This window comes from Phycodurus eques, chromosome 8 (genome assembly GCF_024500275.1).
Source record: "Phycodurus eques isolate BA_2022a chromosome 8, UOR_Pequ_1.1, whole genome shotgun sequence".
Classification (NCBI taxonomy): Eukaryota; Metazoa; Chordata; class Actinopteri; order Syngnathiformes; family Syngnathidae; genus Phycodurus; species Phycodurus eques.
Genome location: NC_084532.1, coordinates 6,473,155 through 6,486,327, shown reverse-complemented (window position 1 = coordinate 6,486,327; position 13,173 = coordinate 6,473,155). Strand labels below are relative to the sequence as shown.

At 43.4% G+C, this 13,173-nt stretch overlaps 1 protein-coding gene across 1 annotated transcript; it reads right to left on the bottom strand.

Moving 5' to 3' along the window:
• Window positions 1-122: 122 nt before the first annotated feature.
• On the bottom strand, window positions 123-12,001 carry zmat3 (zinc finger, matrin-type 3). The gene is given in 7 exon segments (XM_061683321.1): window positions 123-2,863; window positions 2,936-3,039; window positions 3,371-3,537; window positions 3,860-4,000; window positions 4,091-4,305; window positions 4,307-4,801; window positions 11,851-12,001. Coding segments are annotated over 7 exon segments (1,452 nt in total). The 5' UTR covers window positions 11,972-12,001; the 3' UTR covers window positions 123-2,654.
• Between the last annotated feature and the right edge of the window lie 1,172 nt (window positions 12,002-13,173).

The following is a 13,173-nucleotide window of genomic DNA, read 5'->3' as shown; positions in this document are numbered from 1 at the left end:
AGTACAGTACTGTATCAATTAGTCCAGTCTATTCCGAAATTAGAAAACTTGGCAGGACACCTCCAAGAGCTAAGACCACTTCCAAGGTTCATGTAAAAGTTCCTGAGAAATTAATTAAATGAAAAAAAAAAAAAAAAAAAACAGTGGCAATGTACACTCAGTCTTCACTTTTCAGGCTCATGCAAAGGAAGTATCAGTCTGCATAACTCTTGATTTATAATAAAAAAAATAATAAATAAAATAAAAAAAAATCCTCATTTGTTATAAATTCCTTTTGAGAGTCATTTTGTGGCCTCTTACAGTGTCCTTGCTGTATCGTGTCCCCGAAAAAGAAACAATCTAGAAGCACAGCTGGCTGTGGCATTTGGCACAGTTATACAGTGTATGTATTTGTAAAACAGTACAGTACATACTGTAAAGCATCCGAGATACTGCACCTCTGGCCTATAGGCTCCAAACACTGTTCCTTTCAGACATAATGCTAGCTACCAGAGATTGCATGTAAGACAAATCCTATTATTTCTACGAGGACGCAAGGTTTCATCAGCTCCCAGGAGAAAGAGACGAAAAAAAAGCCCAGCAGTTTCTTCTCGCTCTCATTTGCTCATGTACATGCTGTAATTTCTAAAGACCCCCCTACATTGAGTGTGTAGTCATGCCACGAATGATTAGAACAACCCCACTAAGTAGGCTGAGAGATGTGGCTATTGTTCCGCTTGCCAGTATTTACGTACCGGGCATATCTAATGATGTGACTGACTTATGTGGGGCTTGACACAATGACGCTGCTTCAGTGATGATGGATGAGGCAGTTTGTGGACGTTTGGTTCAGATGAATCCTCTGTAAGGCCTTGAGCAAGACACAAAAACCCGGCACACGGAAAGCTGCCCACTGATTCAGTGTGTAACTAATGGAGTGCGTGTGCTGTGATCAGTAATGTGATGGGGTTGCACCGTGTGCGTGTGCATGCACATGGAAATACCCATCAAGAGCTTTACAAAAGCTTTAAAATTCCAAAATAAAGTTTGAAAAATAAATGACCATCCGAATTGGTCCCCCGAGGGCCTATGATAAAATACACAGCAAAATTATTCATACCCTGGCTAAATTTTGAAATAAAATGAAGTTTTACTGGGTGAATTGGTACAGTATTTTCACTAGAAACTGTACGAGAAAGAGGCACATATCTTCGCATGACCAACCAACCTCAGAAGAGCTGACGATTAAATGGCTTCAGTTTATTTCGGGAGAAATTCCTCAGCATTTCGGAACCACAACTGCGCTGCGTTCGAGCACATTTCGTGGGAGGATGACTTCGTAAACATTGCATAGGTTACAGCTGGTGGAAAGGTGGGCATCTCTCCACCAGTCGCAAGTACTCATACTCCAACAGTAATATTTAACTACATCACATCAGCAGCACATTTGGACAGAGCTAGCATGAACGGCGATCCAATTCGGAGCAAATTTTATTTACATATTGAACACAGTGGACCCCTGTATATCATGGATCTGAAGATTCCCCCCAGCCCACAATTCTTTTCCAATGTTTACATTTGTTTTGTTTTTCTTTTCTTTTTATTATGGGGGCGGGGGGAATAAGCATTTTTGCCAATCACAAAAATGCTTATTCGGGGTTTATGTCCACTTATTCAATCATTGTTAAACTAATATATATTTTGTTTAATTAATTGCAATCCTTAATCCTTATCCCCTGCAAATAGTATTTTAGAGAAATCCAGCCGTCTCATCTGCCAGCCATTTTGGACCAACGAGAATAACTTCTAAAACGGCATCCTGTGCATTTCCAGCACAAATGATCTCGCAAACCCGATACAAAGACAAAGATTATATAAAATAAATAAATGGGTGTGGCATGGGACCTTTAACACAACATTTTGCTAGAGTATGAATAATTTTGGTCTTGACTCTAAATGGTTTAGTACTGATGAGTAGATGTCGCACACTGGGTTCCTGACAATTATAAATAGATTCTAAATATTTACAGTAAGATTATTTGACAATAATATTAACCTAATATTAAACACATGTACGGTAATCTTAACTACATTGCCAGAATAGTCGGACAAAGCTTATTTTTAATAACTCAAGTTTCCCTATTACCGAAGGCACAAACAAGGCCAGCCAAGGTGAAGCCTTAAGCCTGATACAAAGGACATCTCAGGGTCAGCAAAGGCCAACACATTATTTCTCCCGTTTTATTTTACTGCCACATGATCTCGGTTGTGCTTTGGATTTGATCCGATTCATACAGAAGATGACCACGATTGGTTTGGTCTCTTGTGTCGCCACTTTTCTTTGTGATCCAACCAATCACGCTACATTTGGTTGAAGTGAAGCTACAAGACCTCTTTAGATTTACCTGGATCTTGAGTTTTACCAAAAGAAAAAAAAAAAAAAAAAAAAAACAAGTGAACCAGATATATCATTTCACTACATACCATAAAAGCTCACTTTTATTCTAATTTGCCTGGTGGATCTAACCAAGTTGCAACATTTTATGTCTTATGAGGGTTTTAAATAAATGTTGACACTAATCCCTCAAATGCCCCCGACAAATATTTTCGACCACTTCGGTCAAATGCTGTTCCCTCAATCCTTCTTTGTCCCACTTCTTCTGTCCCCTGTGCTCTTAGCTGTAGCCCAAGTTCTCCATCTCGTTGCGGTACCTCAACTCTGACACTTTAGCTTTGTGTTGCTTGCTTTCCAGATGCTGACGGAAGTCCGTTTCTTGTTCAGCGCCGCAGTTGCACATGGAGCAGTAGAACTGTCCGCTGGGGGTCACACACATAGCTAAATCCCTGGGGATCCGCTGCCGTGGTCTGGGGTTGTAGTATGGGCCTGGAAACAAAGCAAGTACAAGTTGGAACATCAAAACTATTTAACATATTGTTGGGTCGTTGTCTAAATTACCTTGCACGGAGGTAGGAAGCTGTGGGCTCCGGCGATTTTTCACCAGTCTGTACTCACTGCCATCTTTCTTGTTCCTTCTTGGGCTTACTTCACTACAGCAGTCCCTGAAATAAAGGGGTCCTGAGTGACAATCAATTTAATATGACAAACTGTCTATGTAACGCGCCCAAAACCTCAATGTTAACATTTAACACTTAGCTCTATCCAATCCCATGAGCTCATATTATAAATTAGGATCCTCTCAGCCCGTGGATCCAGAAGGAAGAACATGACTGAACATGGAAGAAACCTTACCTCTGTTTAGATATTGACTAGCTGTGCACATATGTTTACACAGTTGATTTTCTGTTAATATCGTTTAAATGTAAAACTTAAGTATATATTGTTTTATATCACGCACTTGTTACAGCAAAGTGAGTAATACCATGAAGTTACATGTTATTGGAGATCTGCTGAGCCTCAGCGAGCCGTAGTTTCTTTGCATGGTTCTTGCCCTGGTAGTGAGCCTGTGCAACTAACAGTGAGCTGAAGGAGGCGTCACACAGCTTGCAATAGTCATTCTCTGTGGCCAAAATGACCCGGGTGGGCCCTTTATACAACGCCTGCAGACACAGGACAAAGCAGTACAGTGTTGGATTGTCAGAGGGGTTAAAAAGCAACAGAGAAACGAGACAAAGCAGGAAGTATTTGCACAACGAATAGGCTATCCTTTTCGAATAGCTAAATCATAAATGCACTCTCGTTAATGTTTTAAGTGATATTCATTTCTCATACAAGTGTAGCTAGACTGAGCCACAGTCCAAATGAAGCACAGCTACTGCCTAACAGTGTTATTACCTACCACCTCCTTAGAGAAATCTAACTTCAGACCGCATCCCTCCTCCTCCATCGAAAGTGGGCCACTCGATAGGTTTGGGCCTTTACCTGGCTTCCAGTATCACTGTCGTTGGATCCTGAGATGAGGTTTGTCTGTCCAGCTACCTCGAGGACTTCAGGGATCCTGATGGCTGGTGGCTGCTGACTGCCAGCTCGAAAATTACGCAACTTTTTACTGTGGTTCTTCCCCTGGAGAGACAGAGGGTGACAAAGGAGTATGGTATGCTACTCACCTATTTCAATCTTACATAGGTGAACATGTGTGTTTTAGCCGCTAACCTGGTAGTGAGCCTGTGCCTGCTGAGCTGAGTTGACAGTAACATTGCAGAGTTTACAGTACAATGGTTTGCAAAGTTCTTCCAGAGCAAGAGTGTCCTCCTCCCTGCCCAGAGGAGAGCCCTCTTCCTGGGGCTGCTCGCTTGCATGGGGCTGCCTGACCTGGAAGAGGACCTGGTATAAGACTAGACACTGGGGATGAGATGAGGGGAGGTCCAAGTCCTAGGGGAAGTTGTGAGAGTTCTGGACTAGGGATTAGAGGGGAGGACAAGGGGAATCTGTTGGCTCCAGCAGGCACAGGGGGAACCAACGCATGTGCATGGTTCAAAGGAGGAGGCCCCAGAGGTTGTGTGAGGTTAAAGGAGGGAGGCACCATTGCTTGTGACGGGTCTAGAGATGGAGGCCCTAAGGTGTGTGACAAAGAAGGAGGCCCGAGCAGCTGAGCTGGAACCATTGATGGGCCTAAACTGTGTACAGGGGCGATGGGAGGAGGCCTCAATGTGTGAGTAGCAGTGATAGGAGGGGGAACCAGAGTCTGGGCAGCAAGTACATTTGGCGGTCCAATTGTTGCAGTATGGCCGACTGGAGCAGGGCCGAGAGACTGTGTAGGCACCATCGGTGGAGGTCCCAGCTGGTGCAAAGGGTCCATGTGTTGAAAAGGCTGCTGTGCATGGCTGAAGAGACTGAGTGCAGGCTTCAACATGGTCTCTGGACCTGGGGAGAGGGAGATATGCTGAGTTTATACTATGCATTTACATTCATTTGACACGGTGTACGTTTGTTGTAACAGGCACGGGAGTGCTATTACCACAAAGAATACACTAACACAACGAGAAGAGCACTGGCTTGCTTGGGGGGGGGGGGGGGGGGGGTTGTACTACACTGTACAGTATAAGGTAGTAGTTGGTAGTGAATGAGCTTTATTTTAAAACTACTTTCTGAATCTGTAGATTGGCAGGAGAAGATTGATGCAATTATTTCCAGAGTTACACAAACATTTCTTGGGTTTTTTTCCCCCATGGAAGACATGCCGCTGCCCCACAAATTTGGAGCATGGAAATCACCAATCAAGAAAACACTTCTCACCCTCATGCTTTGCTGCTTGCCAGGTCTAATTAATTGTGCATATACTGTACAAGCACAGTAACCAACAGTGCGGTGGTGTGATCAAAAAGTCAGTTCTGCATGAAAGAAAGGGCAACGGTAATCCTTAAAACCATGGATGGAGACAACCTATTAAATGGACTCCACTTATTAAAGCCCCTTTTTTTTTTTTTTTTTTTACCCTCAATGCTTTATGATGTCATCTTATTCGCACAGTGATGAATGATGATGGCTTGGATTATTTTGGAAGGAAAGTTGATACACACCAATGAGATCAGGAATAACAGATTGACAGCGCTGTGGTGAGAGGGGGGCTGATGATCAAACCAGCCAAGCCCCTGACATCATAGAATTGTTCACTACTTTACACACTCTCTTTTCTCTCTGGTCTCATCTAATTTTAGAACATTAGCAACCATACGGAATATCAAGCCGCATTCTCCGGCAGCATTATCAAAAGCCACTCGATACGAGCATGCATATTGCATAACATAAACACACTCGGCTGCGTCATGCAGACATGTTTCTTGCGTGTCATGCCCCTCTTTAATTTCTGTCTGCATACTTTGTAACACCTGTCGAGCATGTAAGAAACGTAATGCTATTAAGAACAGTGTTTTGCTCCTTATACACAAATTGACTATAGAATATCTCAAAGCATGCAAGCATAACTTATGAAATGGTACTTGTATGGCTGTGATTTCGCGTGGAGTAGATATAAGTGATTGCTTCAAATATTCTGCCAATTTTACGTCGCACTTGACATTAAAAAGCAATGACTAATCTACAGTGACAATAAGTGATAGCATGGTGATGAATGCAGTATGAAGAAAGCCCAGAGGCAGTAGTAGGGCAAGTGAAAACTGCAGGACAGAACAGCCTCACACTCCACTGGGGATTGGAAAGATTAGGATGAGCCAGCAGCAATGCAGTTGAGCACACAGGCTGTTACACACAGATGCACACGCACGCACACTCTCCAGCTTCCTCAGGAGAGGACAGCCTGAAGTCGTGTCATGCACAAATAGGTTGTGTACATGTGTGAGCGAGAACAAGAGAAAGGGGGTCTCTGCACCACTTAAGTGACAGATTGTGCGTGTGTGTGCGCGCGCGTGCCTTTGTGCACAAACATAGGGTCAGTAATCATCCAACAGCTGTGTCATAGCTTTCATTTAGAATCATACTGGTTGCCCAATGGCACCATTGCATGGACCCAAAATAACACACTCACTTGTTTATGTTTCCCATTGGGCACCAGTGGCTCCAGACAGTCACCTGGCAACGCCTGACCTCAGGACAAAGCTATGCTGGACATCACCGTAGTCCCGTCAATTGTAAACTGACACTGTATCCGACTGAATGGTATTAGATGTGTTGCTTGACTAATTTTTTTAGTTTTTTGTCAATGTCTTGATGTCCCCAAAGTGTTCTGTAAATTGACTGTCTGTTGTACTAGAGCGGCTCCAACTACCGGAGACAAATTCCTTGTGTGTTTTGGACATACTTGGCAAATAAAGATGATTCTGATTCTGATTCTGATAATTAAACCTCTTTTTGCAGTGATTTTGACAAGAGTCGGGCTTTGTCACTTCCTAAGTAAAGATTCAGCAACCAAAAATGTATGTATTTATTTTGGTTTATCGATATATGCCAGTAGTGACAGGCAGAACACTTAAATGCTCTTCCACCAGTTAGCAGTAGGTACAATTAACTTGTGTATCCATCATTATCTCTGTATACTGTATATACTGTACTTTTTATGCCATTTATGTTTGGTGGTGTGCCGTGTCTCAGTAAAGGTTGGCAAACAGTGCATTATTATACTACATACTACTATATATTAGTTTGATATTTGTCATCGTGTTAACCGTGTCATCACATCCACTTTACCTACAGTAGTAACTGAAGTGAATTAAAACCAAGTGCATTTGATGAATGAATGCTTGTGTGACAAAAGCCCAATGGCAGTTCTGAAACCTTACTGCAGCGGTATACATAAAATAAATATATATAAAATATATATATATATATATTGTGTACAAAAATGTACTTTATTTAACTTACTCTCTAATGAACTCTTTTAAAGAGAGGTTATCACTGGATAAAGATTTGAAACACGAATAAAACGAGCCTCAGACTCAGTTAAGGATTAAGGATTTTATGCCACTTTTTATGTTGTAAATACGCCCAAATTGACTTGGCCAGAAATCAGGCTAAATCAATAGGAAATGCGTCACCGAAACCTTGACTGTCTGGGAGAAAAATGCCCGTATGTTTCTTATTAGTTGAAAGGAAAATGTGATGTTTAAACAGGCCATTTTCAGATTTTCCAATGGCCAGGACAGGTTTTTAAAATATATATATATATATATATATATATATATATGTAGTATAGAAATACAGTTCTCTTTTGTGCTCTCTTGCCGTCTTTATCACACAAAACCAGTTTGCCTTATGATAACATTATTGTGGACTCATCTCAATTTCTGCTGTTTTTGAGTCACATTTAGATTCAGCTGATTCCCTCCCCATTTCGAACCATCTATAAATCAGATTGACTAATAGAGAGTCAGAACGGTAACTGTTCTTAAATCATGGAATAATGTAGGAAATTAAATACAAATATAGACACAGTACAAACATTTATTATTCACCTAAAGATTAAATTAATAATACTTCCAGTATAAGCAGCTGGAGCAACAACAAAAAAAACAATCTGCATTGTATTTGCAATGACTAACTTAAATCCAGTATGTACTAATGTGGCATTTTGCTTGCAGTTGATTCTAGGTTATTGCATACCGAAAATAGGATACAAAGTCCGTTTTCTTTGAGTCATTGAGGCCTAATAAGTGCAGACTTTTATGCTTCACTTTTAAAACATTTTTTATAAGAATACCATTGCCAGTTCTGAATTGAGCTTTGTCAAATGGCTTTATGCAAAATTATTCATAGGGAAGCTTTGCTGCAGTTGTGAAAATATCAGCTTCTGACATTTTCTTTTGTAAGCTAAATAACCTCTTGAGAAGTTGAATTCCTTGTCAGACTTTTTTTTTTGGAAAAGGTTGAAATCAAGACACACTAACCGCTTCCTTTCTTGGAGTGTGGCAATCTCATGAGATCCACAGAGACTCTCTAAATAGGCCAAGTGTCTTTTTCTTTAGAGGTGTATTCCCCCCCCCCCCCCCCCCCAATCCCCCCGTGTATCACATCAATTATGGAGCAATGAGAAGCACATGCTTCCTGGACTTCTTCTATTTGCTTCACTGGGCAATAAGAAAAGCACAGAAAGCATCCGGCACCGAATACAGTATGTCCATGTTCACCACACTTACATTAGTACTGCACAAATGAAAGAGCTACTATTTTGATAATGCACAGTCACCCATGGTTTGTTTACCTTACTGCTCTCAGACAGTATATGCCCACTTCAATCATTTTTAGTGTTGGAGCCAGATAACATTGAATTCTAGATTCTAGGGTCGTGTTTATTTTTAATGTATTAGCCCTTTTAAAAAGTATTTCAGTTCGAGTCTTGTTTTTTTTATTCTGAAAGGCCAGTACATCAGCAGTAATCAGGCAGGAATCATTGTATCATTATTCTTTTACATTACATGTTGATTAATGTGGCGACACAGTGACGGGCTTGTTAGCACATCTGCCTCACAGTTCTGAGGACCCGGGTTCAAATCCGGCCTCGCCTGTGTGGAGTTTGCATGTTCTCCCCGTGCCTGTGTGGGTTTTCTCCGGGTACTCCGGTTTTCTCCCACATCCCAAAAACAAGCGTGCTAGGTTAATTGAGGACTCTAAATTGTCAGTAGGCGTGAATTTGAGTGCAAATGGTTGTTTGTTTTTATGTGCCCTGCGATTGGCTGGCGAACAGTTCCGGCCTGCCGAGAGGAATTACAACGTTGGCAACCGAGAACTGCTCGCCATCATATGGGCTTTGGAAGAGTGGAGCTGGATGGGACTGAGTTACTGTTTATCATTTGGACTGATCACAAGAATCTTGCTTACCTCCATTCCGCCAAACGTCTTAACCCCCGACAAGCTCGCTGGGCCCTCTTCTTAGGAAGATTCAACTTCAGTCTCTCCTCCTGTCCTGGTTCCCGCAACAGCAAACCTGATGCCCTGTCTCGGATTTACTCACCCCCATCCAGCCCTGCAGAACCAGAACCAATCCTCCCTCAATCCCAAGAATCGCAACCCCTCCTCCTGGAGCTCGTTCCTCCCGTGGATTGAATACGCCCACAACTCCCTCACCAGCTCCACTACCGGTATGTCCCCGTTGATGGCTTGCTACGGTTTCCAACCTCCATTATTCAAGGAACAGGAGCAGGCAGTGGCGGTTCCCGCGGTTAAAGATCACCTTCAGAGGGTTGAGGCCGTGTGCAAAGACGTCCGGGCGGCCTTGTCCCGGTCCGCAGAACGAAACAAATGGCTCGCGGACCTTCATCGCTCCCCGACGCCGGAGTACACGGTGGGTCAGTCCGTTTGGCTTTCTTCCCATGACCTCCCACTCCAGACGGAATCCCGCAAACTCACTCTGCGCTTAATTGGTCCCTTCCCTATTACAAAAAATGATCAATCCCACATCTGTCCAACTAAAGCTTCCGCAGTCTCTAAAAATTCGTCCTACGTTCCATGTGTCACTACTCAAGCCTGTCTCCATCGGACCTTCACAGTTTTACGCATCCTTGATGTGAGGCCCAGGGCAGGGGGTTTCCAGTACCTGGTCGACGACACCCTTATTTAGGGGACTTTTATGCGGTTGGATGGCGGGGGGAAGGGGGGGGGGGGGGAGGGTGTCCGTTGAGGGCGGCCTTTGGGGAGGTACTGTCATGAACTGTGCCCTGCAGTCCTTTTGCTGGAGCCTGGGTGGCTTTTTCGGCTCCTCTCGCGCTCTCGCTCTCCCTCCCTCTCTCTCTCTCTCTCTTCACAGTAATCAGCACCACCTCGGCCGCGCACCTATCATCAATCAACCCTCATCATCACCTGCATATAAGCCTGCCAGATCCCGGAAACACTCGCCAGAGTATTGCAGCTCCTCCAGCGCTACAACGGCTCCCCAGTCTCCAAGTAAGCTACCCAATTTCTTGTCGTCGTTCTCCTCCGTGTCCCCCATCAAGTGGATCTCTGCCACCTCACCGTCACGCCATCGTCACTGCCTGCCATGTATTCTCTGCCTCCACAACCCGCCAGCGCATCTCAAGGACCATCCCCATTTCTCTTTCAATAAACTCTTCATCACAACCTCTCAGCCTCCTCCTGCTCTTGGGTCCAGTCTCTATTCGATCGTGACAGTTTTAATTGATGTCACACGAAAGAAATACTTGACAGAACAGTGAAGAATCTGTGTTAATTTGGCGACTTTGCAATTCCTTTATAATTGCTATACTTTGAATAATACTGTGTAACCAAATAATTTGAGTCTATGCCATCTAATTGGCTGGTGACCAGTCCAAGGTGTACCCCACCTATCGCCCAACGTCAGGTGGGATAGGCTCCAGCTCACCTGTGCGACCCCCATTATGGGAAGCGCTATAGGAAATGGATGAATCCATTCATTTTCGTCTAATGTATAGTATGTTGCCATTTTGCAGTACTGTAAAATTACTGTGTACTGTATGTTATCTGAACTACTATTGCAGAACAATATGTTTCACTGTTTAATGCTTATTTGTACGTTGTTGTTTGGCCAACAGCCCAAGACGTATTTCCCCCAAGGGGTCGTAAAGTTTAATTATATGAATGTTGAATTTTTTTCAACTCTAATTAAAGGATTGAACATGTTAATGCCAGTAAAACATCATGCGCGTTACACGCATCCATGTAAAATTCCTCATTGTACGGATGGTGACAGATGAGCATTCACACGGATGCATTTGAGATGGATAGCAGGAACTCCATTATGGCCCATATTAATCAGATTGCTGCTAAACTGATGTTATTACCCTCGGGGGTATGTTTAAATGATGTCAGGGAATTGCTATGATGTCTTAACCACGCGTATCGTCATTAATCATTTCTTTAGATGGCGATTCAGGTAAATGACAAGACCGTCCCACTCAGCATTCATTCACATGCAATTTATGCAGAGATTGAAAACTGGGATTTCAGATGTTATGTGACAAGGATTCAGGAGAGGAAAGGAATTCTTCAGCATTTCTTGCTGCAGCACGATGGTTAGAAAGGCCGACTTTAGCAGCGACTGTGGGGGTGTAATCCATGAGCACCTTCCTTTCTGTGCCCTGCTGCATGACTCCATGTCACCATGCTACTGTATGTGCAGAGCCCAATAAATAGCAGAATTGGACTCAGCTTGGCACTTGATCTGCCAACAACCCTCACCAGTGACAAAAGTCAAACACTGCATTTGTGTTCAATTACAGAAGGGCACCAGACAGAGCCGTGGCTCTCCTTGCGTTAATGCTCTCCAAAGACAGACAATCAGTGTATCCGGACAACCGCAGCTTTTTCAAGGCGGTAGCATTATGCACGCCTCCTTTTTGACATTTACCCCCCCAGGGCAAAACGTCCATCTTTCTCTGGATAATCTGCAAACGCTTCTCGTGTCATTCTCTCGGCACTGTGACGCATAACCAAAAAAAAACTGTTGACATCCAGTCGCAGGTCCCGCACGGCAAGCTCGTCCTTACCTGGCAAACGGGACAGATAATGGCTGCTGCTGTTGAAGGTGACAGCGGACGAGGTGTAATTCCTGCAGAATTGTGCGCTCGGGTAAAACGCCGCATCCCCGTTCCTCAGCTGCAGCGCCATCACGGCAGACGCATCCCTTCGCCAACTTGTCTCCGAACTGCGGGCGTTTGGGCTGTATGACAGCGCAGAGCACTCGCTTCGAAACTGCAGGGGTGACGTCTCGGGGTGCCAGTTACACTCAGGGAAAGGAACCCGCTCACTCGGCGAGCGAGTGGTCAACACTTTCGCAGTGTAAGGTCCATTGACTATAACCAAAGCATCGGGGTACAAAATACATCCACAGAAGAGATCGGCCCCGCCGATGTTTACCTAGCACACCCCCCCCCCCCCCCTCTTATGGTATAGTCCACGCCCGATACCACCGGGGTTGATTTGCATGGGCGGTAACGATGGCACGTTGTATAAATACACGTTTATGTGCGACCTCTTCCCCTCTGACGCTCAATCTCACTCCAATGCTGCGTTTGAGCATGACTCGATATCCTTCACATGCAGGTTAAGGTCCATGTAGGCTACTAGTTGTAAAGTTGTTGTTTTTTTGTTTGTTTGTTTTATTGCACTACTTGGCCTACTAGTTTCAAATTCACTAGTATTGTGCGGCTCCAGTAACCCTGCTAGACCCAAATGCATGTGTAGCCTCCGGATGTCAAATAAATGCTCAAATTGCTTTATGAAAGAGCATAGTGCACATGTGTCAAACTCAAGGCCTGGGGGCCAAATCCGGCTCGCCACATCATTTTATTTGGCCCGTGAAAGCAAATCCTGGGCGTCAACTTCACGTTTCTTATTAAAATACCAAAAGTACAAATTGTCTTTACTTTTAAAAAAGGTTAAGCTATCGCAAGCATTATTTTGTTACCAATAGTTGAACAAACAATTTTTACTGGCTTCTGATTTCAAAACTGTTTATCCATCACTTTGTTCTGTATATGTAATCAAATGAGGCGATTATACATTTATATGGATTCAGTCATGCTGCGGGGGGCCTGGGCCCTCAGGAGATGCAAAGGATGTGAGTGAAAGTAGCACAAAATTTCACAAACAGCTCACTAGTCAGAAAAACGCAGAAATTGCTTTTTAACGTTTTCGGGGCAGACTTTAAAACAATACAATACTGGTCACTGTTAGATTTGTAGTTATTGCAGTCTGTTTTTTTTTTTTTTATACAGTACAGTTTACAACATTAACTACAAATAAAAAAATATATATGCATTGTTACAGTGTATGCAAAATTGTATGATCAGTTTATCACTCTGTTGTGT